Source organism: Mesoplodon mirus, assembly GCF_964341445.2.
Source record: "Mesoplodon mirus genome assembly, chromosome: 9".
Classification (NCBI taxonomy): domain Eukaryota; kingdom Metazoa; phylum Chordata; class Mammalia; order Artiodactyla; family Ziphiidae; genus Mesoplodon; species Mesoplodon mirus.
The window spans coordinates 58,068,304-58,095,409 of record NC_138985.1 but is presented as its reverse complement, the minus strand read 5'-3'; the positions used below and the strand labels follow the sequence as shown (position 1 = coordinate 58,095,409).

The 27,106-nt window shown below is 41.2% G+C and overlaps 1 protein-coding gene across 1 annotated transcript; it reads left to right on the top strand.

Annotated features, from left to right (window-relative positions):
* Nucleotides 1-1,017: 1,017 nt before the first annotated feature.
* On the top strand, nt 1,018-6,133 carry GNG11 (G protein subunit gamma 11). Its single transcript, XM_082632482.1, has 2 exons — nt 1,018-1,544; nt 5,706-6,133. The coding sequence occupies exons 1-2, from the start codon at nt 1,449-1,451 to the stop codon at nt 5,829-5,831; spliced, it is 222 nt and encodes a 73-aa protein (XP_082488608.1). The 5' UTR covers nt 1,018-1,448; the 3' UTR covers nt 5,832-6,133.
* Nucleotides 6,134-27,106: the final 20,973 nt, after the last annotated feature.

Below are 27,106 nucleotides of genomic sequence, written 5' to 3'. Positions count from 1 at the left end.
TTCTTTTCATTCTAATATATTCATTGAGGATAAGTGGGTGGAGCCTGGTGAGGAATTATGAACAAACAAAAACCTCTGCTTACAAAACAGGGAATGGCTATGGTGTCTAAGGCCGAGTACCCTGAAGTAGTCAGCTACTGCCTCTACTCAACTTGAATTCGACGCTATAGGCAGGAGGTAATCTCTGGGGAGAAAGGAATATGTATCTGACTGCTTGGGATACTTTATTTTTTCTTCCTGCATGCTTTATTTTTCTTCTAGTCTTTTGAGCATCATTAACAAGGTTTTAGATAGTCAAAGGGAAACCTTGTATTGCATGCAAACGTTTGTCACATCAGACATTGTTCCTAGCTTCACAAAGTAGCAGCTAGATGCATGTTGCTTTCCAGAAAGTGGAGTAACCAATACTAAGCAGATCCACTGCAAACATCCAGGAAGATGCTTGAGCCAGGATTTCAAAACCCTCGGTGTCAAGTGTCACCCAAACCTTGACAGATGGGGAATGGAGAAATACTTTCTGGTAAGAACTTCAAGATTTCTGCTTCTGTCTTTTCTAGGATCATCCGCTTATACTTCGAACATTACAAAACATTCTCCTGAAGAAAGAATAAAACTCTGCTGTTGAGGATGACAATTTATTAATGTCAGAAAATGGCCGTGTGAGTTATAAACAATATTCACATCCCGATACCTTTTTTATTCCAAAATTTGTTAATCCGCTTCAGGCATTTAACAGACTGGGTGTGTATATACATCAACAGATGTGATGGGCGTTTCTGAGATTACAGCTCAGTTTCATTTTCCTCTTAGGCCTTTTCTTAAGCGTCCACATTTCCCACAGTAAACAAGTATGTAGCTGGAGGAAAGTTACATGCTGTATATTTTTGAAACTCTTGGAGAGGTGAAGGGCCGTTATTTCCTGCCGGGTAGTGTCCTCCTTTTCTTGCTTCACAAACAAAACCCGGATGTGCCTTGGGGTGGGGGTGGGGGGTGGAAATGGAACAAAAAGTAAAACTTTTATTGTTTCTCCAGGAAAGTGGGCTCGCTCGACTCCAACCCTTTGGCCCCAGCCCAGGCCGGTCCCCCGCGGGCGTGGCAGGGTCGGGAGCCGGGGCGGGCCCGGCCAGCATCCCCGCGGGAGACCGCGCAGCTCAGCGCGCAGCCTCTCTGCGTCCTTGGGCACCCTCGCAAACTCAACCCTCCCCGGGCTCCCGGGGGCAGGCCTCCTGGGGTTGTGGAGACCTGAGAAAAAGAGCAGGGGTTTTAAGATCCTGGGACGCTAGGCAGGGCTGGCGTGAGGGGAAGTCGTCGGGGCGCTGGGGGAGGCTGTCACCTCCTGCGCTGGCCGGGTGCGCAGGCAACGTAGTTAGTTCGGGACTCGCCCTGGTTTGCGGCACTTCCAGCCGCTCCACTTCCACAGCTGTCCCTGCGCCCAGTCTGGGGCGAAAATGCCGGCCCTTCACATCGAAGATTTGCCAGAAAAGGAAAAGCTGAAGATGGAAGTTGAGCAACTTCGCAAAGAAGTCAAGTTGCAGCGACAACAGGTAAGTTGGATGTCCCAGAATATTTCCTTCTCTGAAATGAACCAAAGTCAGCTTTTCCTAGTTTGTTGCAGTAAAACAGTTTTTGGCTCGGGGTGGGGGTGGGGGGTTGTTTGGGGTTTTTGGTTTTGGTTTTTTTTCCTTTTTTCTGCAGCTTCTTTTGAAGAAGGGCTTTGGTGGTGCTTGGGAACTGCCAGCTGATGTGGGGAAATCACAGGAGGTAAAGGAGAGAGCAAGGATCTCATGAGTAATTTAAAGCCAAGTGTTGGAGAATGAGGGGAACAGACAAGAAATTCTGCCTGCTGTTAGTTGGTTTTAAAAACTACTCAAGCTGTAGGGAAAAGGCAGATGGCTACTTAGTTCCTTGATCTTTTTCATAATGGGAAAGAACGGTATTTAAAAGGTTTTTTAAAAAAATCACAATGTAAGTCTTGAATTACCTAGTTTTGAGTTTCATCAGGGCTCTCTAGGAAGTGAGTGATGAACAGTCCACTGGGGCTTGGGAGCAAAACGTTACAGTGTCTATCTTTATTTATTTGTAAATCTCATCCCTTTATAATTTCCACTTTATGTTTTGTAAGTATGCGCAATGAACTAATACCTATACAATAGTATCTTTATTTATTTATAAACAAATAATCATACTGTGTACAAAAATTCTTTTTCGTGATCATGATTAGAAATTTTAGAGACCACTGAAGTGGATTACAAATTCTGTTAGAACATATGTCCCAGTGTTCAGAAGTCTCCACTGAAATTTGTTGGAGACTTTGTAATTTTTACTTTAAGTTTTTACTGGGAATACAGGCCTTCGTTTCTTCCCTTTTTCCTCAATCAGGCAACCTGTAGTCCAGGAATAGGTTTTTGGATAGATAATTTTTTAAGGGAAAAAAATTTCTCCCCAGCAAGAGACGTAGTCCCTTCTCCCCAGCAAGAAAAATTTTAACTGATTTTATTTCTCTATGGTCTAATACTAGAAAAAGGTAAGGAAAAAATGGAAAGGAAGTAGGTATGGTTAATACGTTCACTTACCTTCCTGCTCTAGTTATGGTAAATCTGTTCATAACAAGAGTCTTGTTACTCAGAAAGCACATTTTGAGTGATGTTTGGAATGTGCAGGCTTTTTTGTGTTTTACTCTTTATACATTTCTTTTCTCAAATTTAATCTGTAACTTCCAAATCCCTAGTCTTCCAGGATTTTGAAGTTCAAAGTCCTTTTTGTACATGTTGAAAGTTTCTGTGACTTTAAAAATACTGCTGTGTTTAAAGGGAAAACCAAAGTTAGAGGACCCAGTGAATAGGATTGTTTCTTGAAACTTTAAGGGATCCATTTTGTTAATGGCAAAGCCCACAGTTTGGCATCTGTTGATCCCTTAGATTTTTTTCACGCATTGAACCTCAGAGGTTACAAATTAAACAGAGTTGCATATATTGAAGTAAAGCATTGTCTGTGCCAAGTTGAAATATCTTAATATTTGGTATCACTATGCAGAACTTATAGGGAAATAAAGAGACAAGTGTCTTCCAGTTATCAAGCTTCAAATTAGAAATTGGGCAGGGGCCTGGATGCAGCTGACCGTGTGGAAGTTAAAGGTATCATTCATTAGCCTTTCCTCCCTGCCAGCTCCCTCCACTCCTTAGGACACACCCTGCTGGATTGGCTTTCCAGTTCCAGAAACCCCAAGTCTGTGCCAGAGGGAGAGAAAACTTCAGGGATAACTTAGAGGGTAGAGGGAGAGGCATCTATGTCCTAATAATAAGATTCCAGCATTTTATTATGCACTTTGAATTATAGAGTGTTAGTTCTAGAAAAACATTATGGCTCTTAGAGATCATTCAACCCACTCACTTTTAAGGATTAAAAAACCTGAATCCAGGGCCTCCCTGGTGGCGCAGTGGTTGAGAGTCCACCTGCCGATGCAGGGGACGCGGGTTCGTGCCCCGGTCCAGGAAGATCCCACATGCCGCGGAGCAGCTGGGCCCGTGAGCCATGGCCGCTGGGCCTGCGCGTCCGGAGCCTGTGCTCCGCAACGGGAGAGGCCACAACAGTGAGAGGCCCGCGTACCGCAAAAATAACCCCAAAAAACCAACCAAACAAACAAAACCTGAATCCTGAGGAGGCTAACCAGCCTTTTATTTAAGACCCCAGAGATAATGATAGAGCAGTTATTAAAACACTAAAACATATGTCTTCTTGATGCCCAGTCCACTATTCTGTCAATAAATTGTTCACTCCTGAGCTGTGTACTCTGCTCAGGCCAAGGATACAAAATTCACAGGCTGAATTCTGGCTCTAGCTAGTTGTTCTTCAAACATATCCTCTTGACCATGGAAGGAAATGCATCAGAGAAGTCATTATTCACTTCTGGAGGTTACACATCTTTTTGGAAACCTAATGAAGAAGCCTCTCTAAGAACAGATACAATTTGGGGAAACATGAGTCTTATCCACAAATTTCTCTGTGGCCACAGAGCCCAGCTTATGGACACTTACATCATCACCTCTGAGAATTCACTTAAAATGCCTGCACAATGAACATCAGCAATGATTGACAGCAAATGTTACCTGAGAGAATGGTACTTGTAAAGATTTATAAAGATTTTATTTTGCCACATTTTAACTGTATCACCTAGGCCTCCACACTGACGTGCCAAGAATCTTTGAGGTGTGGGAGTAAAACACTAAATTTTTGATTGTTAAATTTTAATTGTGGTATAATAGACATGAAACGTTATGTTAATTTTAGGCGTATAACATAGTGATTTGATATGTGTATATATTGCAAAATAATATATTTTTGGCTAGTTTAGAACCTCATCTTTTAATAATTTCTAGTTTATATTTTATGATTATACATGATGTATTAACACAGTAGTAACTGCACTTAGTTATAAGTAAATAATTATGTACATTTTGGAATACATATGCAAACATTTTTTAGTGATCAACATTAAAACAGTTTGAAGATTACTAATCTAGATTACAAAATCAATGGGAACATTTGCCTAGTTTTAAGAGGACTCCACTGGAATTTTCTGGAACTTCTATAATTTTTACCTCTAATTTCTTACTAGTAATGCAGGCCTTCATTAAGACAGTAATCCTTTTTTTCTTTTTCTTGTTTATTCCCCTCCCGTTTTTTAAAAATCACTCTTACAAACTGTCTCTTTTGAATGGAGTTTTTGAAGAAACTATTCAATCCTTCCTCCATTCAGAAAAAGTTTAAATTACTTACATAAACACAAGCCTCACATAAGCCTACTAAGCCTCGGATAAGTCTTTTCTTATGATCAATTCTGAGCAGAAACATGGGGTGGGCATGGGGGTGACTTTTGGGCAACATTAGCCTCTCCAGAGTCAGACTTTCTCCAATGCTTCTATCATTTTATGAAATTGCAGAACCTGGCACATACCCAGTAAGTGAGACTTTTTGCAGGACACACCCCAAAACATTTGGGGAGTATATACTGTTGCATCTGTTCATTAGCATGCAAAATTGAAAGTGGAGTACGTTTCAGTTCCTAAAATATGGTGGACATGTCATAATTGTATTTTAGCAGAGGAAGGAAATCATATGAGGCATAGTGGATAGAAAATTATGGAAGTAATTTTTTTTCAGCAGCTTTATTGGAGTATAATTGCTTTACAATGGTGTGTTAGTTTCTGCTGTATAACAAAGTGAATCAGCTATACATATACATATATCCCCATATCTCCTCCCTCTTGTGTCTCCCTCCCACCCTCCCTATCCCACCCCTCTAGGTGGTCACAAAGCACCAGCTGATCTCCCTGTGCTATGAGGCTGCTTCCCACTAGCTATTTTACATTTGGTAGTGTATATATGTCCATGCCACTCTCTCACTTCGTCCCAGTTTACCCTTCCCCCTCCCCGTGTCCTCAAGTCCATTTGGAGGTAATTTTTTAATACAGTGACTTTAAAACTTTTTTGACCCTGACCATAGTAAGAAATATATTTTACATAGGCTGTATCATTCATATATATTATATAGGCTCTGTGCTGCACTCTAATATTTTTATTCTATTCTATTTCATTTTAAAACTTCTGGTTGTACACAATTATATTAATTTCACTGAAGGGTGGTGACAAAGTTTGAACAATCCTGAACTGATTCATTCTTTCTTTCCTTTCTTTTTCTCCTTAAGGTGTCTAAATGTTCTGAAGAAATAAAGAACTATATTGAAGAACGTTCTGGAGAAGATCCTCTGGTGAAAGGAATTCCAGAAGACAAGAATCCCTTTAAAGAAAAAGGCAGCTGCATTATTTCATAAATAACTCTGGGGAGAAACTTCCTCCTCAGTGGAAGAAGTAGTTTGTTGTAGTTTTCTGAAATAAAACCGACGTGCCTTTTAAAGAAGGAACAACAAAATTTAAAGGAGACTTTCTTAAGTGCTCACAGAGATATGGTTTTGTCTGAAAGCTATGTGCTTCTCATCTTGCGCACTACACACCCCTTTTAAGAGGACAGAGAGTATCAAATGTACGATTATGGGAATAAGGACATCACTTGTGCATGACTCACCTCTTTCAGTATATTGCTTGATGCCTCAAATAAAGTTTTATCTCTGGAAAATGAGTGTTGGTGATTTAAGAAGGCTGTTGTTTTGGGGAATTTTGGGGGGGTTTGGGTTTTTTTTTTGCATTACCTTTTTTTTTTTTTTTTTTTTTTTTTGCGGTACGCGGGCCTCTCACCGTTGTGGCCTCTCCCGTTGCGGAGCACAGGCTCCGGACACGCAGGCTCAGCGGCCATGGCTCACGGGCCCAGCCGCTCCGCGGCATGTGGGATCCTCCCAGACTGGGGCACGAACCCATGTCCCCTGCATCGGCAAGCGGACTCTCAACCCCTGCACCACCAGGGAAGCCCTTGCATTACCTTTTATACTTCTCCACATAACCTTTTGGGTGTTTGGGACCTGTATCTAAAGATTAGGTGGTTTGATAATCAGGTCTCAGATCCAGCTCTCTCTGCTTCAAATCTCAGGAGGTTTACAGCACTGAGTTCTGACTCCTGGAATGCTTTCATCTAACATTAACTATTAGGGAACTGAGTGAGTAGAATTCCTAAAGTTGATGGAGTCAGATTATTTGAGTCAGGAACCAGGCCAAGCCACGTCTACACTAGCACTTCCCGGTTTATCGTCATACAGATTTTGTTCAGAGTGTTGCTACAATAGTGGCCTGGAGAAAGGGAGTAGGCTGGGGATCAGGAGGACCCCCTGGGGGCCAGCGCTGGTTGGTCCTCCCGCAGGGAGCCGCATCCCCAACGTGATCGCCAGGTCTTGGCGTGGCGATCCTCCAGTTCTGTGGCATTGGGCATTGGCACATACGCTTAGCCCTGTGCCTATGCCTACCAGTCTCTTCCAGCAGGCCCGGGCCAAGCTCGCCTCCTTTATTTCTCCAAAGGGACAAATTAACCTTTTGCCACTTTCTAAAATTAGCTTGCCTTGTTTCTCATTGCTTCGTTGGAATGCTTCATGTATTCTGGCCACTCATCCTTTGCTGGTGATAGGTGCTGTGAATACTTTCTTCCGATTCACAGCTTAACTTCACCATGGGATCCTAGCTACAGAAGTTTTAGCGTGAGGATGCAGCACACCAAAGTATATGGCCTGGCCCAAAGATATCTCGGAAAAGCTGTGGACCAAGATTGTAAGGGTTCTGCAGGGTATGTAGGTGTGGAATGTATGGTCAGGCCACTCAAGATGGCTGCTCCCGGGCTTCCCTGGTGGCGCAGTGGTTGAGAATCCGCCTGCCGATGCAGGGGACACGGGTTCGTGCCCCGGTCTGGGAAGATCCCACATGCTGCAGAGCGGCTAGGCCCGTGAGCCATGGCCGCTGAGCCTGTGCGTCCGGAGCCTGTGCTCCGCAACGGGAGAGACCACAACAGTGAGAGGCCCGCGTACAGCAAAAAAAAAAAAAAAAAAAAAAAAAAAAAGATGGCTGTTCCCTTGCTCTGTGTACATCCGCTGCCAGACCAGGGCCTACTTCACCTACACCCTATGCAGGGTACTGACTGACCTTCCTATGTCCTTGCCCCAGGCCCCAGCTGGTGATTGTTCTCAGCAAAGGGGTTGTGAGGGGCGTGCCCATCTACTGGTTTCCCTGGTAACTAATGAGCCGGCCTGACGTCAATTCCCCTATAACTGGTAACCTCTCCCAACACACGCTCTCCACCGGCCCTTCCCCACCCCGCCTTCCCCGGAGCGAAGACTGCCGTCGTGTCCTGCCTGCAGTCCACAGCATACAGTGAGGTGTCACTCCAGGACCTTGCTTCAGACATGTAAGCTCCCCTCTCCTTTAAACCATTGATGTCTCTGTTGCTGGAAAAAAACAAAACAAAAAAACCTACAACAAAGTATATGGCCTGCTCAAGTCTTTCATGAAGGCACCGGCAGCACGACCTCAGAGAAAAGGACCTTTCTTCCTTTCTTTGAGCATTTTTTCCCTCTTCCTCTGTTTTTTGGTGCAACTTGCTCCAGGTTAAAGTGAAAAGAAAGACAAGCAAAACCCTGACAGGTTAGCTCCAGCTCAAATGGGTTTAGTTACTAACTTGCCCTGCAGTTTTCAGTGTGGCATAGAAGCCCAGGTTTCTCCTCATGGAGGCCTTTTCTCCGGCTTACATGCACAGGTGTACCTTATTAAACCAGAGCGGTGCCAGTGACCTCTAGTAGCTTCCTAAAGTATATCAGCATCATCATTCCGAAATTACTTTCCTTCCCCTCTCAGAGAAGGAACAGGATACCCCAGGCCTTTGAAAGAGCAGGTTATAGCAAACCAAGAGCTGGAACTATTTCCTTCAGTTTCCTGCCTTTTTTCCAAGTGTTGACGTCAATTGGGATTAGTGGGCGCCCAGGGATAATTTTATCCAAAGCATGATCAACTCCACAGTAGAGTTTAAAAAAGTAAAGATATATTTTTCCAGCAACTATAGAACAATTAGTATTTGGGATATATTGCTACTATTAGTTATTTAACATTTAAGGTGGCATGGGATTAGTACCTTGGTGCTTGAAAAATTTTTACTTTAATGAGCTGTTTCATTTCTTTCAAGTCATAAGGTTTTCTTCTGTTGTGTAAGGAAGCAAACATCTATTCTGGTTAGTGGGAAGGTAGGTCAAATCATTTGCTTCCTTCAGGGAGGGCCAAGCCAGCACCTGTATCCACTAACTTCTTGAGAGTTGTGGATTACAAGGCTGATCCTGAATTTCTATGAGTCACATTCACCTATTCAGTCATGTATGCCTCCAAGTCCTAGCGTTTGCTTTTCATGTACTTTCAACCATATGACAAATTAGTCAGCCCACTTCAGTTTTTTTCCTTAATAAATATCCAATCCCATAGGTGTTTCTACTAAATCTAATTATGTTTTTTTCTCACTGTTTCATCATAGTAACTCAGCAAACCTGTAGGATTGTAATAAAATCCTCTTGATTTTAGAGTGTTCACCTGCTAAAAGTGTATTAGCTTACATTAGGAAGAAAATGAAAAAATATGGTTAACTGTGTATTTGGATATATTGTAAAAGTAACCTTCAGTAAGTGGGAATTTGTTAAGTAGAATTTAAATCATGGATTTAATTTCTTCCCACATATCTAGTTCTGTAATCATTCAGTATCTGATTAAATAGTTACTGTGCTTTGTGCTTTGAGACTTAGATTCTATGAACTCATATTATATTAGCAAAATTGGTTTTTCTATTTCTAGGCAGAATTAACAATACGAAGCTTACCTATACTCGGTATTTCAAGACAATTTATTTTGTAAATTGATTGCAAACTGGTATCTCATTATTGTCTAAATTTGCACTTCCTTGATTTCCTGTGATTTTTGCAGTCAGATTTTCATGTACCTGTTGACCATCTTCACCTATTTCACTCTCTCAACACCCCACCTCTAGTAACCACCAATCAGTTTCCTGTATCAATGTTTGCTTTTCTTTTCTTTTCCTTTTTTTTTTAGATTCCATATATACGTGAGATCATATGGTATTTATCTTTGTCTGTCTGACTTATATCACTAAACATAATACCCTCAAGGTCCATCCATGTTGTTACATGGTAAGATTTCTTTCCTTTGATATGACTGAAAAATAATTTCACTGTATATCTATAACACAATTTCTTCATCCATTCATCCATCAATGGACACTTAGATTGTTTCCATATCTTGCCTATTGTAAATAATGATGCAGTGAACACAGGAATGCATGTATTTTTAGAAGCTTATGTTTTCATTTTCTTTGGATAAATACCCAGAAGTGGAATTGCTGGATCATATGGCAATTCTATTTTAAATTTTTGATGAAGCTCTGTACTATTTGCACCAATTTATATTCCGACCAACAGTGCACAAGGGTCCCTTTTTCTCCACATCCTCACCAACGCTGTTGTTGCTTGTCTTTTTGATAATAGCCATTCTAACAGATGTGAGGTGATATATCAGTGTGATTTTGATTTGCATTTGCCTGATGATTAGTCATGTTGAGCACATTTTATTATACCTATTTGCATCTGCTTTTATTTGTTTAAATAAACTTTGGACGTTTGTACAGGGAACTAATAAAAATTGCTGCCTATTAGGGCCAATGTTGGGTACAGTCATGTGGGAAAGGATGAGATGGAGATTTCTCATTGTATATTTTTGTATAAAATTTTGATTTTGGGATCTTGCAAATATATTATCTAGTTTAAAAATAAAAGTAATTTTAAAATAGAGCAAAATTCATATTTCTATGTATAACCTTTTGAAAGTAAGTATATTTGGGTATTAATATCATATGAATCAGTAATAAGTTTGTATAGTTTACAGGATATGACTAATCATCATACAGTTTGATCGGTTAAGCTTATCCCACAAAGTAAGACAAATATATTGAGTCAGTAATAGTTATACTCTACTCTATCCTTATCTCTTCTAATTGAGTCTTAGAAGGATGATGATCAATGAGAAGTAAGCCCTATTTCTATTAGAACAGTCTAGGAGAGCAGGGACCAGTGAGAAGATATCTTTGATTTAATAAGAGTGGGAGGATCAAAGAAGGAAAGTGCTGGGGGCCCTCTCCTGTTAGGGTGAAACCTCATACCGTACTCTGTGCATTGAGCTGTCCTAACCAGGGAAGACCAGGACATCATCAGCACCTTTTCCAGTCAAGCTACACTCAATCTGAAGGGTGGAATCCACAGACCATTAAAAACCATTCGCTGACACTGGGAGACTGTAGAGCCTCACTGATGCCATTGCTTCCTTTTCCTTTTGGCTCAAACACACATTAAATGATGACCTCTTTTTCTTTGAACAAAAAATAAAATCTAATATTAAAGAGTACAAAATTTCATTGAACATGAAAATGGACAGGGAGGGATTAAAATAGGTGGATTATAAATTTCAGAAATTGGCTCCAAAGTTATTGTGCAAAAGTTACACTTAAAATAAAGGAAATAGGGCTTCCCTGGTGGCGCAGTGGTTGAGTCCGCCTGCCGATGCAGGGGACGCGGGTTCGTGTCCCGGTCCGGGAGGATCCCACATGCCGTGGAGCGGCTGGGCCCGTGAGCCATGGCCGCTGGACCTGCACGTCCGGAGCCTGTGCTCCACAATGGGAGAGGCCACAACAGTGAGAGGCCCGCGTACCGCAAAAAAAAAAAAAAAAAAAAAAAAAAAATAAATAAAGGAAATAGATCCTTGTAAAATTCTACAGTCATGAAAAATAATCCATATTAACATATATGTAAATGTATGTATGCATTTATTTATTCAACAACAAAAATATTTGGAGCTCCCTCTATGTACAGGCACTGGTTTAGGCCTAAAGGGTACAGTAGTGAATTCGTTAAAACCCTTAAGATCATGGAATTTACAGAAATTATACTTACTCAGATATAGGTGGAAATTAGGGTATATTATGACCTATAAGGATAAACAGGAAAGTATGTTTTGTATTTTTCAGTGGTGATGCTGATGATGGCATGATGATGATTACATTTAAAGGATTATTATTATTCATTAATTTATTTATTTATTTATTTTTGGCTGTGTTGGATCTTCGTTGCTGTGTGTGGGCTTTCTCTAGTTACGGCGAGCTGGGACTGCTCTTCATTGTGGTGTGCAGGCTTCTCACTACAGTGGCTTCTCTTGTTTCAGGGCACGGGCTCTAGACACGCGGGCTTCAGTAGTTGTGGCACGCGGGGGCTCAGTAGTTGTGGCTCGCGAGCTCTAGAGCGCAGGCCCAGTAGTTGTGGCGCATGGGCTTATTTGCTCTGTGGCATGTGGGATCTTCCCAGACCGGGGCTCGAATCTGTGTCCCCTGCATTATGATTATGATGATGGTGATAAATGATGATGCTGCTGATGATGATAGCTTATACATATGAAGTGCTTAATATTTGTCTGACACTGGAGTAAGCTTTTTACATAGATCATGTCTTTTAATTCTCACAAGTACCTTATGTATTGGGTAAATAATTCACTCAAAATCATATAGCTAGTGTAACTAGCAAAACAGAGACTGTGCCTTAAACATTATGCAACTATACTCTCTTTTAGAAGCCAAAACATATTCAGAGTGAAAAGAACTGTTAGCTCAAGGATTTTCTGAGGTGGCTTTTGGCATATGTGTAGCCAGCTACTATAGCCTCAGAAATTTTTGCCCTGTGTATGACATAGAATTTTATAGTCACTTATTTTAGTTGTTTTCATTTGTTGGTTGGTTGATTTTCTTTGTAATCACAGCCTAGCATAACAATTTTAACTTATCAAATGGGTGAAGTTTGCTTTGTTAAAATCATATCACAACTCTGAATTATTATAACAATGATGAATTCTGATTATACAATCAAATAGCTTTGCTCATTTGCTGAATAATATAATGTCTCAGTTTAGTACCAGAATTTATCTGATAGAAGCTACATGAATTATGGTAGAGTGCCAAGAAGAGATAAATCAGACTCTATAAAGACTTTCTTGCAAATACCAAAATTATTAGTGATACCCCTAGAGAACTGATACCCCTAAAGAACAGGTACCAAAGAATCTTTTCAAAGAAGTCATCAAATTCAGTCTCTGTAAACTGAGTTTTCTTTAGTAAAGGTAGCCGTAGGTTTTAGCTTGTGTCATCTCAACCTCTTCTTACAGCCAGCCTGAGACAGACGAAGTAAATGACCTATGTCACAGAGTTGTTTTGGGAATTAATGGGTCTGATTGTCTAGGTTGTGAGTAGAGCTCCTTAAATTCATAAAAAGTCCTCATGTATTGATGATGATCTGTATTTATCAACAAACACCCTCAAATCCTATTTGGAAATAATTAGATTAAATATAAATATATAAAGAATTATCCATCCTACAGACTTGGCGTAGTTACTCCGACTTTCACAGCTCTGATGGGCACAGTACAGAGAAGGAAGGGGAAGGAGTTGGTCTTGCCTTATTGGGTGTTTTGGAATAGTATTAAAGCCTGATGTGTCTCAATCTAAGGGAGACAAAGAAGAAAGGAGAGAAACATTTAAAGCAATATTAAATATTTTGAAAACATCATCTAAAAACTCTGATAAATACTGATATAGTTCACTGATTACTTAACAACAGTTCAAAGACCATTGTTACTAAATGTTTCCTTTTTATAACTAAAGTCATGTATTAATGAGGAACATACAACAAGGATGCACTTGCTCTTTAATTGCCCATGTCCAGACTTGCCTTTTCTTTTATTGTTTTAAGTAATTGTTGAAAGATTGGGTTTTCAACTGATTCTTATTTACATATATTATTTTAATCTAAAAACAGATATAAGGTAGAATAAATTAATATTTATTAATATTTGGACTTTTCCATTTGGAGCAGGGAGTAATTCAAACATTTAAAAACCATTCATTTTAATTTGATTTGACAAACGGATTAAGGGCCTGTAAACATGATACTCTATGGACAAGTTCTGCCAATATTTTGCCTGCATTCTAGGAATCGGCAGTTGAGACAAATGGTGGTGACAGTTATCAAGTTTACTTAATGAAGCCAATGTTATGTGCAAAGTGTAAGTGGATTAAGTGTCTGAGAAAAGGAGGGGTAATAAGTGAATGATGAGGATAAACCTAGGACGTTTTCTACCTTTTCTTCTGGGAACATTTCATGGAAGGAGACACAGTAGCATAAGTGAAGGAAAAGAATTTGTGGTATTAAACTAAGAGAGAAATTCCACTTACTGAGTTCAGCTTGGCCAACTAAGAAGGCATTTATCAAATTTATATCGCAAGAACAGAAGGAACTTATAGTTAATTGGGTACACTGTCACTGATAAAAAGTCTTTAAAAATGCTTTTCAGTTATTGTGGGCAACAAACTACCCCAAATCCAGTAACTTAAAACAATGCATTTATTATTGTTTCTGAGTTCACCGGTCAGTCTGTCTGGGCCTGGCTCTGTTGATCTTGGTGGGTGTCACTGATTCATCTGTAGTCAGTTGATGGATCAGCTCTGGGCTGACTAGTCAGTGGGTTTCGGCTAGGGGTTGGCGGTGGCAAAGTTGGTGACTTTCATCTTTAATAGACTTGCCTGGGCTTGTTGTCATAGTACAGCAGGGTTCTAAGAGAGTGGAAGCACAAACTGTCTTAAGGCCTAGGGAAAGAACAAGCACACCATCACTTCCACTGTGTTCAGTTGTGCAAAGCAAGACACAAGACAAACTCAGATTCAAAGGAAAGGACAACAGATGCCCCCTCTTGAATGAGGGAGCTTCAGAGTCACGTGGTAAAGGGCACAGATACAAAGAAGGGCGGAAAGTTGGGGATATTTTACCATCTACCTGCATCATTGGGTGAGGATCTTGGTCTCAATTTTGGACCATGGAAGCCAACAGGAACAACCTAGGGGGATACAGGGGAAAAGCAGCTCCAATAGAATAAACTAGAAGGTTTTGGTGCTAAAAGCAAAACATGGGCATGTTTAGGGCACAGACTCAGGCAGTAATTTAAAACGGTGGGAAGGGGAAGATTAGAAATCTGTATCAAAATGAATTGGAGAGTTTTAGTAACTTGACAAACCTTCACAGCTAGTGTGGCAAAGCTGAATTGCACTAAGGAGAAAATGAACAGCCTCTTGAAAATTAATTTTACTAAATCCGTTTACAGACACACCAATTTCTGGAAAGCAGAAGGTGACGGGTTCCAATTATGTCCTTTTTGCATCTTATGTTAGAGAGTAGAAAGGACCCCTGCAACTTGATCACCTCTTCAAGCAGAGGGGCTCATTCTCAATAGGGTCAAACCCCGTGAAGTCACAAGCTTTTATTTCTGTTCCCAACACGGGTCAGTCAGTCTGGTGAGGCTAAAAGCCAATCCTGCTAATATTTCAGAAACTGATAATATTGTACCACCCCTAGCTCACCCTCTGGGGAAGCCTGCATTTCTTTCTAGTCTCTTCCTAATACTCAGCCTTAGAGGGCTGAGGTGAGAGAGGTGTCCAGAGTGAACTGGGGTTGGCTCTTTCATTTACTCCTCTCCTCCCAAATTTGCTCTTGTTTGAATTCTTCTGAACATTTCGTCTGAATGTGGACTTTAGAGGGACCCCTACGGACATTGCTTCGAGTGTATGTGTTGGAATTTTTTTTCTTGGTACATTTCTCTTATGAAGGCTGAACTCCTTCTCTTTAATACTGATCAGTATTTCTCTGGCTTCTGATGTCTTTTACTGTGCCAAATGTTTCTCACATAACTTCTCATACTTTGCTATAGTTAAAAGGGTGCAGGTTATCTAGAAGGGAAGGAGTTTGCAGATGCTTTTTGAATAGCAAGTAGCACAATCACACATTTGAGAACACAAAAATCATGAGCTTAAACTATCCCCTGGAATCTAATATTTGTGTTATTATCATACATTTGTACAAACTAAAAAATGGGTAAGTTTATGAATTTGTCATATATTGGAACGGATATAAGGCAATATCATAAATGTATTTTCCTGAGGTCACAAATCATAATACTACACTAGATCAGGGGTCATCAAACTTTTTCTGTAAAGGGCCAGGTGGTAAATATTTTAGCCTTTGCATGCAGTACTATCTCTGTGGCAACTACTCCAATGTGAAAGCAGCTACAGACAATACAGAAACGAACAGGTGTGGCTCTGTTCCAATCAAACCATTTTTGTAAAAATAAGCAGCAGGCTGTATTTGGCCCACAGGGCCCTGCTCTGAATCACTGTCTTTCAAAATGCATGTTAAGGCCTGTTAGTGGTCAATTTAGTGGAAAGTTACCAATATTGTTAATAAAATAAATTCAAATAAACTAGAATATCAGCATACATTCCGTATAGTAAAAGGGTATTTGTCTTATGAAACACCTACATGTTGAAATCAACATGTAAAATACATTTCTTTTTTTTTTTTTTTTTTTTTTTTTTTTTTTTTTTTGCGGTACATGGGCCTCTCACTGCTGTGGCCTCTCCCATCGCGGAGCACAGGCTCCGGACGCGCAGGCTCAGCGGCCATGGCTCACGGGCCCAGCCGCTCCGCGGCATGTGGGATCCTCCCAGACTGGGGCACAAACCCGTGTCCCCTGCATCAGCAGGCGGACTCTCAACCACTGCGCCACCAGGGAAGCCCTAAAATTCATTTCTTTTTGTAGGTTCCAGTCAACAAAAATTTGAAGGTTTCTGGTCTAGAGTGTTAGAACTGGAAGTCCAGCTTTTGATAGTATAAAGAATTGAACCTCATCCAAAGAGAGGTCTGGCCTTTCCCTACCTACCTCTGGGGGTGACCTCTAAGCCCTCTGAATGTCCTGTCTGATAAGAGTGTCTGTTTACCTGGGGACTTTGGGCCATGTCAGATAGTCTAACAGTGCGACTTATGGGGAATCTTTGAGTCATGTGGTATCAGCTTGATCTCTGGAGAGGCTGGAGACAGGCCAGCCATGGGGACAGTTGACCATGGAGCCCCAACAAAGATTCTGCATATGAAGGCTTTGGTGAGTTTCCCTGCTTGGCAGTGCCCGATGCATGTCACACATTGTTTCTGAGAGAGCACTGTTGGCCGTGATTCCACTGGGAGAAGACAGTTGGAAATCTGGAACTTTCCTAGACTCTGCCCCATGCATCACTTCCCTTGGCTGATTTTACTCTGGCTCTTTAGCTGTAATGAACTGTAACTGTGAGTATAACAGCTTTCAGTGAGTTCTGTGAGTTCTTCTAGCAAATTACTGACTCTAAGGGTGGTCTTGGGGACTCCTGAACTTGTAATTAGCACCAGAAGTGAGGGAGGTTTTGTGGACTGTGTCTTTCTAATTTCTCAGATGAGGAAACCATGGGCTAATGACATTTATAAAGGCTGTACAGCTAAGTAGTAGCAAGGCCACAGTGAGAGTATCAGCTCTGCAAGTCTCCTTATTCAGAGGCTTCTTCCTATTCCTGTGTCATTCCTGCTAACAAATGCTAACATTTGTTGAGTTTTTCTGACTTTACACTAACGGCTTGATACACATTAAGTCATTTTATCCTCACAAGGACCCTATAACATTTGTATTAGGATTAGCCCCATTTTACGGTGACAAAACTATGGCTTGGAGAGCTTAGGTACATTTCCCAGGGTCATACAGGTTTGTTTTTTTTTTGGTACGCGGGCCTCTCACTGTTGTGGCCTCTCCCGTTGCGGAGCACAGGCTCCGGACGCGCAGGCTCAGCGGCCATGGCTCCCGGGCCCAGCCGCTCCGTGGCATGTGGGATCTTCCCAGACCAGGGCACGAACCCGTATCCCCTGCATCAGCAGGAGGACTCTCAACCACTGCGCCACCAGGGAAGCCCCATACAGGTTTTAAATGGTGAAATCTGCACTCAAAGCCAGAGACTCTGATTCCACCTGAATCTCATTTTCTCATTGCTCAGTATTGTTTCCTTGGATGGTGTACATTCCATTCTCTAGAGATGCTGATTTTATTTCACAAGAAACCACCTAGTTACCTGGTAGATGTGTACATAACAAAGAGCTGAATCATATACATCTTCAGTATTTAATACGTGGCACAGTTAACCCTTAATAAACAGAGGTTGATAATGAATGAGGATAAAAGATGTAGGGTCTTGCGTTAGAATCCCATATATCTTCTTGGTTTCCCACATTGTTGTTGGCATGTTGGTTTTCTTCCTCTCCATCTTTTCCTCCTCTTCCTCCTCTCCCTTCTCCTCTTGTCTCTCTCTCTCTCTCATAACTTGCAATATACATAAGTATGTGCGAATGAGTTTTAGGAGTTAGTCAACCTTCTAAAATTTAATTTAAAATGCTGTTGTATATGCATCCCCCACCTCCTCCCCCCTTTGGTAAGACAATCTACTATTTTCATCTCAAAAGTGTCAGTAAGCCAAAAAAAGGTTAGGATTCTTTACCTTGAGAGGGAGTTTGCTTATATAATCTATATGAAAGGGACTGCCTTCAGTTTAGACCCTGTTACTGTTTCACTGCATTGGAGGCTTGGAGCCTAGTCCTGTTTGCCCTCTGCTGAGCCCTGCCTACCTTCCATTCTGCGGTAATCAAACTGACCCATCTTCTCAATTGTTTCCTTCCCGTGGCTTTCCCCATTATCACAATCAGTCAGAGACTTCTCCTCCTTCCACCAGTTTTCCTTCATGGGCTGAGGGCTCCCCACTGCCATTTCCTGAGCACCACCTGACTGCCTTCACTCACTCACGTTCGAAGTTCAAGCTGCTCTCTTTTGCCATCCTCTCTCCCTGCCTGCAGTCACCTGCTAGCCTTGCTTCTTCCTTGATGACATCAGAGACCTTGCCTCCACCCTTCCCCCTAGTCTCCTGCCAACCTGAGATGATGACGTGACTTTTGACACTCCCACCTTAGAATTTCTCAATCTCCTTAACCCCAGTGATTACAATACTAGTTTTGCCTATGACACCCTTCCATTATACTGGCCTACTTTGTGCCATGCCATTTCAGGTATTAAAATACTAGTACTTTTGTTGGTATGTACCAATTTGGGATATTAATAATTTCTATCTTGAGCTATGCCCAGAAAGTATTAAAAATATGAACAAAATAACACTGTACTTTTTAATGCAAAATCAATCCATGGTGTTAAAAGTCAAGATTGTTGTTGCTGTTAGGGGCACGGCATGACTGAAAGGGGGGCAGGAAGAAGGCTTCTGGAATGCTGGGTACAGGTTGAGGTCCCTAATTACACAATTGTTTTCACTTTGTGAAAATTTTTTGTGCTGTATACTCTTAGGATATGTACTCTTTTTGCCATCACATAGCAAATATGTGATACCTTTTAAGCTATCTAAAAGGTATTGTTTTTGTCTTCATTCTAATTTCTCAGGTTACTAGTGAGTTGAGAGTCTGATGTTTTAGTCATTTGGGGTTCCCCAAAGACAGTTTTTCCCATGCTTCCTGAGGTCCATGAGAGGATCTTAAAAACATGCGGGGAGAGACACTAAGAAGGAAGAGCGTGGCAGGGGGATTGTAGGAGTTGAAGCGAGCAATGAAGGGTGGGAGGTCATTACCTTGTCTAACTCCCAGACTGTCTCTCAGGCTGATTACTGATGCACTTCACTCTCCTCCTCTTCTTATTCTAAGCCTGTTGCATTGTCAGGGGCCTGACCTCTGGTGCTCTTAGATGATTTATTTAAACCAGGACTTTATTCCTCAATCACATAAGCCACAAGGTCAAAGAGACTTCACGCCTGAACCCTGACCCTCTTTCAGGGGGAGCAGCACCTGGGGCAGAATGTACAATATAATGACAACCACATGCTGCTTTGTGAAAAATTACCAACTGAAATATCAAGATTCCAGTATTGTTCTTTTGCTTCAGTATTGCAATCGCTACTTTGTTTCCTTCATCTTTTCTTTCACTTTATCTCTGCCAGCACTGGCTTCTCTTAAAATTCTTTCCCCTTCAATCCCAAACTTGTGAATTTTCCAGGCCTTCGTCTTTCTCCCTCTCCCTTATAGAAATCCTGCTGTTCATCCACCTTCTCCTTTATAGTCCCTCTACTTTTCCCAGTTTTTTTCCCCCACATTTTGAGCTTCTTTGCCTCTATCCAGCTGGGCCCAGGTAGTCACGCATAGTTGTATTACTCTGACATCAGATAATTTCATACTGTCCTTTAAGAGTTGGACAAAAATCACTCAGCGCTCCTGTTGTAGGCCCCATGGGAAGTCGATCCCCATGTATGTGAATTCTCGAGGCTTACTTTCTCAAGTCACCTCTGGTTCTGCATTCTACCCAATTATCCCTCCAGCTCCCTCACATTCCACTTCGGGCCAATATTCTCTTCTCTGAGTCTTTTCTTCATTTCCCCAAAACTGTTCTCCCAGGGCATTTCTTTTTTTTTTTTTTTTGCGGTACGCAGGCCTCTCACTGTTGTGGCCTCTCCCGTTGTGGAGCACAGGCTCCGGATGCGCAGGCTCAGCGGCCATGGCTCACGGGCCCAGCCATGTGGGATCCTCCCGGACCGGGGCACGAACCCACATCCCCTGCATCAGCAGGCGGACTCTCAACCACTGCACCACCAGGGAAGCCCTCCCAGGGCATTTCTGTATGTAGCAAATATTATCCATGACTTGAGTGAAGAGGAGTTTATAAGATAAAAGAAGAAACAATCTCAAGTGAAGTATCAGGTATCGCTGGTACTGTCTTTCCACCATATTTCTCTCCAAGCCTTGCTATCTGGTTTCTGGGATGATGACAAGGTGTGGAGAAACCCTGACTAATTTTGGCAAAGCCCTTTGCTGCAGTGGGGTTCTTTTACGTCTCACCTGGATTCTCCACTACATCGGTTGCCAACTTTCTCTCTTTTCTTCAAGAGTCCAGCCTTATTTCAACCGGCCATCTTGCTGGCAAATGTCCTACCATTTTATTCAGTAGGAGAGTTTGAGAACAGCAGATGTACACTCCCCTACTTTTTCTCCTTTCTACATGAGAATGTGTCAAATTCATCTTTCTTGATTCTTCTCTTTTCTGATGGAGAAGCAAATATTTTCCTTTTTTTGCTAAGCCTATCTTCTTGAGCTCTGTTATCCCTGGATCTCCTAGGACCTAAGTCTATAAATTATGCCATAACTTAGATTTTTCTTTCTCTCCCCTAATTGGTTTCTTCTTTTCTGCCTAAAAATGTGACTTGGATTCTCTACCCAAATTGATTAACAACAATCATAACAGTAAAACTTTACTAAAAGGAGAAACTTGCCCTGGTTCCTGCTCCCTGTCAGAGCAATACTCTCCATGCTTTTATTCAATTTCCCACTTTTTAGAGCATTGCCTGTATCATTTGCCTGACTCCATTCCTTACTAATTACTCATTCTTTGAGTAATCTTTGAAATCTTGCAATTTCACTTCCATTCTCACTAACCACTTTCTCCACATGACTTTCTTTTTTTTTGAAATATGTTTCTGTTTTATGAAAATAAGTGCCACTTGTGAAAAGTGAAAGAAACAATACTTTGATAAGCCCAAAGTCTTCTCTTCTATACACATACTTGTTCTAAAAATTCAAGATGAAACAACTTCCCTGTGTTGAACCAAAACTGCCAGGCATTGAACCTCCTCTAGGAAATAGACAAATGTTATGTTTTCTCAATTCAAATCAGAAGAAAGGTATAAACTCAGCTCCTGTCCTCCAGGTTCACCTGTGACTTTTACTCTAGGTAGACCATAATGAATCACATGTTTAATTCTATACCTGAAATGTTGCATAGAAGGTCATTCCTATCAAATTCACTTTTTTTTAAACAAGTACTTATTGGTTATCTTTTTTTAAAAAAAAACATCTTTCTTGGAGTATAATTGCTTTACAATGGTGTGTTAGTTTCTGCTCTATAACAAAGTGAATCAGCTATACATATACATATATCCCCATGTCTCCTCCCTCTTGCATCTCCCTCCCACCCTCTCTATCCCACCCCTCTAGGTGGCCACAAAGCACCGAGCTGATCTCCCTGTGCTACGCGGCTGCTTCCCACTAGCTATCTGTTTTACATTTGGTAGTGTATATATGTCCATGCCACTCTCTCACTTCGTCCCAGCTTACCCTCCCCCCTCCCTGTGTCCTCAAGTCCATTCTCTATGTCTACCTCTTTATTCCTGTCCTGCCCCTAGGTTCTTCATAACCATTGTTTCTTTTTTCTTTTTATAGATTCAATATATATGTGTTAGCATGTGGTATTTATTTTTCTCTTTCTGACTTACTTCACTCTGTATGACAGACTCTAGGTCCATCCACCTCACTACAAAAACTCAATTTCATTTCTTTTTATGGCTGAGTAATATTCCATTGTATATATGTGCCACATCTTCTTTATCCATTCATCTGTTGATGGACACTTAGGTTGCTTCCATGTCCTGGCTATTGTAAATAGAGCTGCAATGAACATTGTGGTACATGACTCTTTTTGAATTATGGTTTTCTCAGGGTTTATGCCCAGTAGTGGGATTGCTGGGTCATATGGTAGTTCTGTTTGTAGTTTTTTAAGGAACCTCTATACTGTTCTCCATAGTGGCTGTATCAGTTTACATTCCCACCAACAGTGCAAGAGGGTTCCCTTTTCTCCACACCCTCTCCAGCATTTATTGTTTGTAGATTTTTTGATGAAGGCCATTCTTACTGGTGTGAGGTGATACCTCATTGTGGGTTTGATTTGCATTTCTTTAATAATTAGTGATGCTGAGTATTCTTTCATGTGTGTGTTGACTATCTGTATATCTTCTTTGGAGAAATGTCTATTTAGATCTTCTGCCTATTTTTGGATTGGGTTGTTTGGGTTTTTTTGATATTGAGCTGCATGAGCTGCTTGTACCTCCGCATGACTTTCCAACTGCCAAATCCAGGGCATTTAAATTCTCATCCCTCGTGACCTTCTCTATCATTGGAATCTGCTTTACACTCAAAGTCCTTTCCTCCTTTGATCTTGAAATCTCACCCGTCATGCTCCTCCAGCTGCCTCTGCCTCTTGGAGCTTTTCCAGCTTCTTTATTAGCAACTCTTTCCAGGCTCTTATACACAGACATGCCATGACCCCTGCCTTTCACATTTCTCTCTCTACGCCTCTTCATGAAGAATCTCACTAGTGATCCAATAATACACTTCCTTTTTCAAAAACCCTCGATGGCCCTATATTATCTGCTGATAGAAGTAGAAACTACTCAGCTTGGCTTCAAAGTTCCACACCACACATTTTGAATCCACCATGTTATATTTTCCTCCCATTGTTTTTCTGTATATACCTATCCAGGGGACCGCTGGCTGATAGCTAAGTAAGCCTTAAGCTTTTCTGTCTCCCAGTCATTACATATGCCATTTACTCTGTCTGAAACCCTGTATTCCCTCCCTATCTCCCCCCTGTCCAGGTAGCCCCAAGGCTAGAATGCAGGCTGAGAAAGGGTTCAGCCTGGGTTATTAAAATAAGAAACTTGCTTAGCAACTAACCTTTCTTAATATATTATTCTTAAAGAACAAGTTAGCTTTTTCTCTCTCTAATCTCTTAAATAACTCTCCACTTTCAGAAGAGAAAAAATGTAAATTCTGTTCTATTTTTGGAAGATATTAGAAAGCAAGTCTATTCTTTTATGGATTAAGAATTTGAATAGAAAAAAATAACATTTTTTAAGTAAGAAAGGTAAAATAACATTAGAATGATGTTCCTCTTATTTTTGTTTCATTTTGTTTTCTAACTATTTAAATTGCACATTTTGCTGTGTGCCAGAGCATTGAACTCTGTATTACAGGGGAGGCTGTGGGTGGTATGCAGTTCATGACTGTGTCAGGGACAGCATGATCATACTGTTGACTGGTTTGGCTTAGACAGTAGGAAACATCTGGTAGTTTCCTGATATTTATCAGGACAGAACTGTGTTTCCTTTCAAAACAGCTTCACATGAACAATGTACTACATAATAGCAGAGGAATTTTATAACACAAGTATAGAAAACAAGAATGCAACTATTAAATATAGAGCTGAGTTTCAACAATGTTAACCAAAAAGTTAACTATACTCAAGAAATACATCAATATTTATATTCTTAGTAACATATCTTTACTAAAATGATGGACCTTCTGATTTTCTTTCCTATAGCTAGCTTCTACCTCCAGTTAAATTGAGACATTGAAACAAATGAAGAAGACTGTGCTGTCCCAACCATACCCTGCCTTCTTCCCAGGGCCCCTGACCAATATTTACATGATAGGGGCTGGCACTCTAGAAGGTGTTTTGTCATGGTGATTCCACCAGCCCTTCCTCATCTGCAGAAACCTCTGTCTACACAGAGATGCTGCTGCTCTCCTCCCTCTCTGCCATCCTCTCTTGCTTCATCCCACTGAAAAGAGTACCTTTTGAAAGCTTTTTGATCCAGAATAGTATTCTTTCTACTGAAAAGAATATCAGACAACCAATCTTGGATAGTGGTGCAAATTTTGGTTGTATATATATTTTTTAAATGTAAAGTTCACATGTGTTACAAGCCAATCCCAGATGAATTTGGGAGGAAGAAACAGACTTGAAATCTGAAACCGTTTAGAAAAATGAGTGAGGTCTGGTATTTCTGCTTGAATTCTGCAGGTTTCAAAACCTGGGTTCCAAAGTCCACATCTTTCAGCTAAGGAATCTTAAAGTGGATGACTTTGCCTAACATTTCTACTTTCATATAAACCTGTGATGAATATCTGAAAGCTGTCTTGCTTCTGATCTGTACATCAGAAGATTAGACTAAATAACTAATAGTTATGGTTCCAGAGTTAGCAAATATATCAACCCTCTATGCTTGGCCCAAAGTAGACATTGCTAATCAATCACAGGGCACTCTCCTGCTGAGCTAGAACAGGTTTCATAATCCTTTCCAAATAGCACTGCAGGTTTACTAATCAATTGGAAGCGTGACAGATTAAACCTATTTGCCTTCCCAGGTTCAGACTTTTCTAAACATAACAGATACAACAATTGTTTGGGCAAAACTCGTTAATCACTTTTCAAAAGAAATGTTAAAAAACTATCTTGGCAGCCCCTCTTTTCTGTTTTGTACGTGGCCATTTTAGGAGATGAATAACTGCAGGTGATCTGATTCCTCCCTTATCTTTCTTTTCCAACAGTGCCCTAAAACTTTATCTCATCCATTTCGAATAGACTCCTGAGTACATCATTCTCAGGTCCTCACAACTGAGCTATTTTTGACAATGGTTGTAAAGACAAAGCGTCCTTCCTTTTTTCTGACCTTATCTTTCCCTCTTCCTTAAATTCCTTTAGTTCCTTCCATCCTCCAAAATATGTGTCACTTAATCATTTCTTTACCATATTGCATTTCTTCTCCAATACTTGCCCCTCCACACTGTATAAATGTGCTGTCAGGTTTTCCTTAGCCTAAAGTAAGCAAGCAAAAACATAAACTTTTCACCAGTTTGACTCTCTCCTTAGACTAGTATCTTGTAACTTTTTTCTTCCTTTAACCACAACATTCTTCAAAGACTGAGCTGCTTTCATCAATCTCTTCCTAATCCCTTGCAAGGGAATTTGCCATGTGCTTTCCTCTCCCTGTGACTCCTCAGAAGCATTCTTGACGTGCTTCCTTTCCTTGGCTTCTCTGGCCCTGCACAAATTACATTCATCTTTGCTTGTCTTTTGTTTGTCTGTTTGTTTCCTTCCTTAACATTTTATGTACCTCCCAAGATTTTAGCCTTGACTTTCTTCTCTTCCATTTCTCTCCTTATGCTTCTCTTTGGAAAACTCAGCTGTGAAATTTTCAGCTCCCATCTCTTGGAGTATGACTTTTAAATTAATAAGAACACCCCAGGCCTCTTTCCAAGATGCTAGATCCATGTTTCTGAATCGCCTTCTAAGCGTTAAATAGTGACTCCCTTTTTTTTTTTTTTGCGGTACGTGGGCCTCTCACTGTTGTGGCCTCTCCCGTTGCGGAGCACAGGCTCCAGATGCGCAGGCTCAGCGGCCATGGCTCACGGGTCCAGCCGCTCCGCGGCACGTGGGATCTTCCCGGACCGGGGCACGAACCCGCGTCCCCTGCATCGGCAGGAGGACTCTCAACCACCGCGCCACCAGGGAAGCCCGTGACTCCCTTTTTGTGATGACTTTCAACCTTCAAGAGAGTTTTCAGCCTGAATTTTCATCTGCTGCATGTTCCACATATCACATCTTGTTGCTGTTTTTCAGTATGTTTTCTGGGCCCATTCTTCCAGTTGTCACTGTCAGCTTTTTTTTTTTTTTTTTTTAATAAATAAATTTATTTATTTATTTATTTATTTATTTTTGGCTGCGTTGGGTCTTCGTTGCTGTGCACGGGCTTTCTCTAGTTGCGGTGAGCGAGGGCTGCTCTTCATTGCGGTGCGCGGGCTTCTCATTGTCGTGGCTTCTCTTGGTGCAGAGCACAGGCTCTGGGCGTGAGGGCTTCAGTAGTTGTGGCATATGGGCTCAGTAGTTGTGGCTTGCAGGCTCTAGAGCACAGGCTCAGTAGTTGTGGTGCGTGGGCTTAGTTGCTCCACGGCATGTGGGATCTTCCTGGGCCAGAGCTTGAACCTGTGTCCCCTGCATTGACAGATTCTTAGCCACTGCACCACCAGGGAAGCCCTGTCATTGTCATCTTGATTGAGGCCTTTATCACCCCAAAACAGGAAACCTAAAATAGTTATATCCCAATTTCATGTTCCAGCTTCTACAGTCTCTTTCCCTAAAGCCACCCTGCATAAGGCCCTGAGGTTTGTCATCTTAACCACTGTTTTGATACCATATGACCCTCACTGAAAACCATCATGGGAATACTCTTTATCTTTTGAGTGGGGACTGGACTCCTTATCTGACAGCCCAGTGCCTCTGTGACCCTATTTTTAGAGCTTGTGTTCATGTCAAGCAGGTTACTTGCCAATTTCAAAATTCACCTTGATCTTTTCTTATGAATTTATGCTTTTGTTTTGCCATTTTCAATATCTAGAATAATTTTCTCTATTTCTATATTCCACCTTGTAAAATTCTCCTCAACCTTTAACACCCAAATCAAACAACCTCTGTATTCACCTTGAAGCAGAGGTGTAGTCGGGTCTAGGTGGGCTGCTGACCAAGAAAAAATAAGGAGGCAGTTGGGAGACATCTTAGGAGGTACATGAGATTTACGTCGAACCCAGACATATGGATGGTAACTAAACCATGGAATTGCTTAGGGGGAAGCATGAAAGCAGAAAAGAGCCTAGGTTTGGTCCGGAGGAAAGCCAAGAATTACTTCCAGGGTAGAAGAGAAAGAGCATGTAAAGGACACCAAGAAGCTATGGCCAAATATAGGGGAAAAGCCAGGAGAATGTGCTATAACACATCAAAAGAAGAAAGTGTCTTAAGAAGGAGATATATTCAACATCGTCAAATGCTACTGAGAAATCAAATAAGATGAAAACCTAATTCCATTTAGTAACATGGAGGTCACTAGGGACCTTGATGAAAGCTGTTTTGGTGGAAGTGGTGGGCGTTCAAGCCAAATTAGAGTGCTGACTGGTGATGATGAAATGAGAATTGGAAACAGCAAAATATGCACAATGTTGTTGAAAGTCTGTTGTAGCTGAAGGGGAACGAG

Coding starts and splice junctions, on each gene's coding strand:
- GNG11 (XM_082632482.1), top strand. CDS start 1,449: ATGCCGGCCCTTCACATCGAAGATTTGCCAGAAAAGGAAAAGCTGAAG. Junction 1,545..5,705: donor TCAAGTTGCAGCGACAACAG/GTAAGTTGGATG, acceptor TTTCTCCTTAAG/GTGTCTAAATGTTCTGAAGA.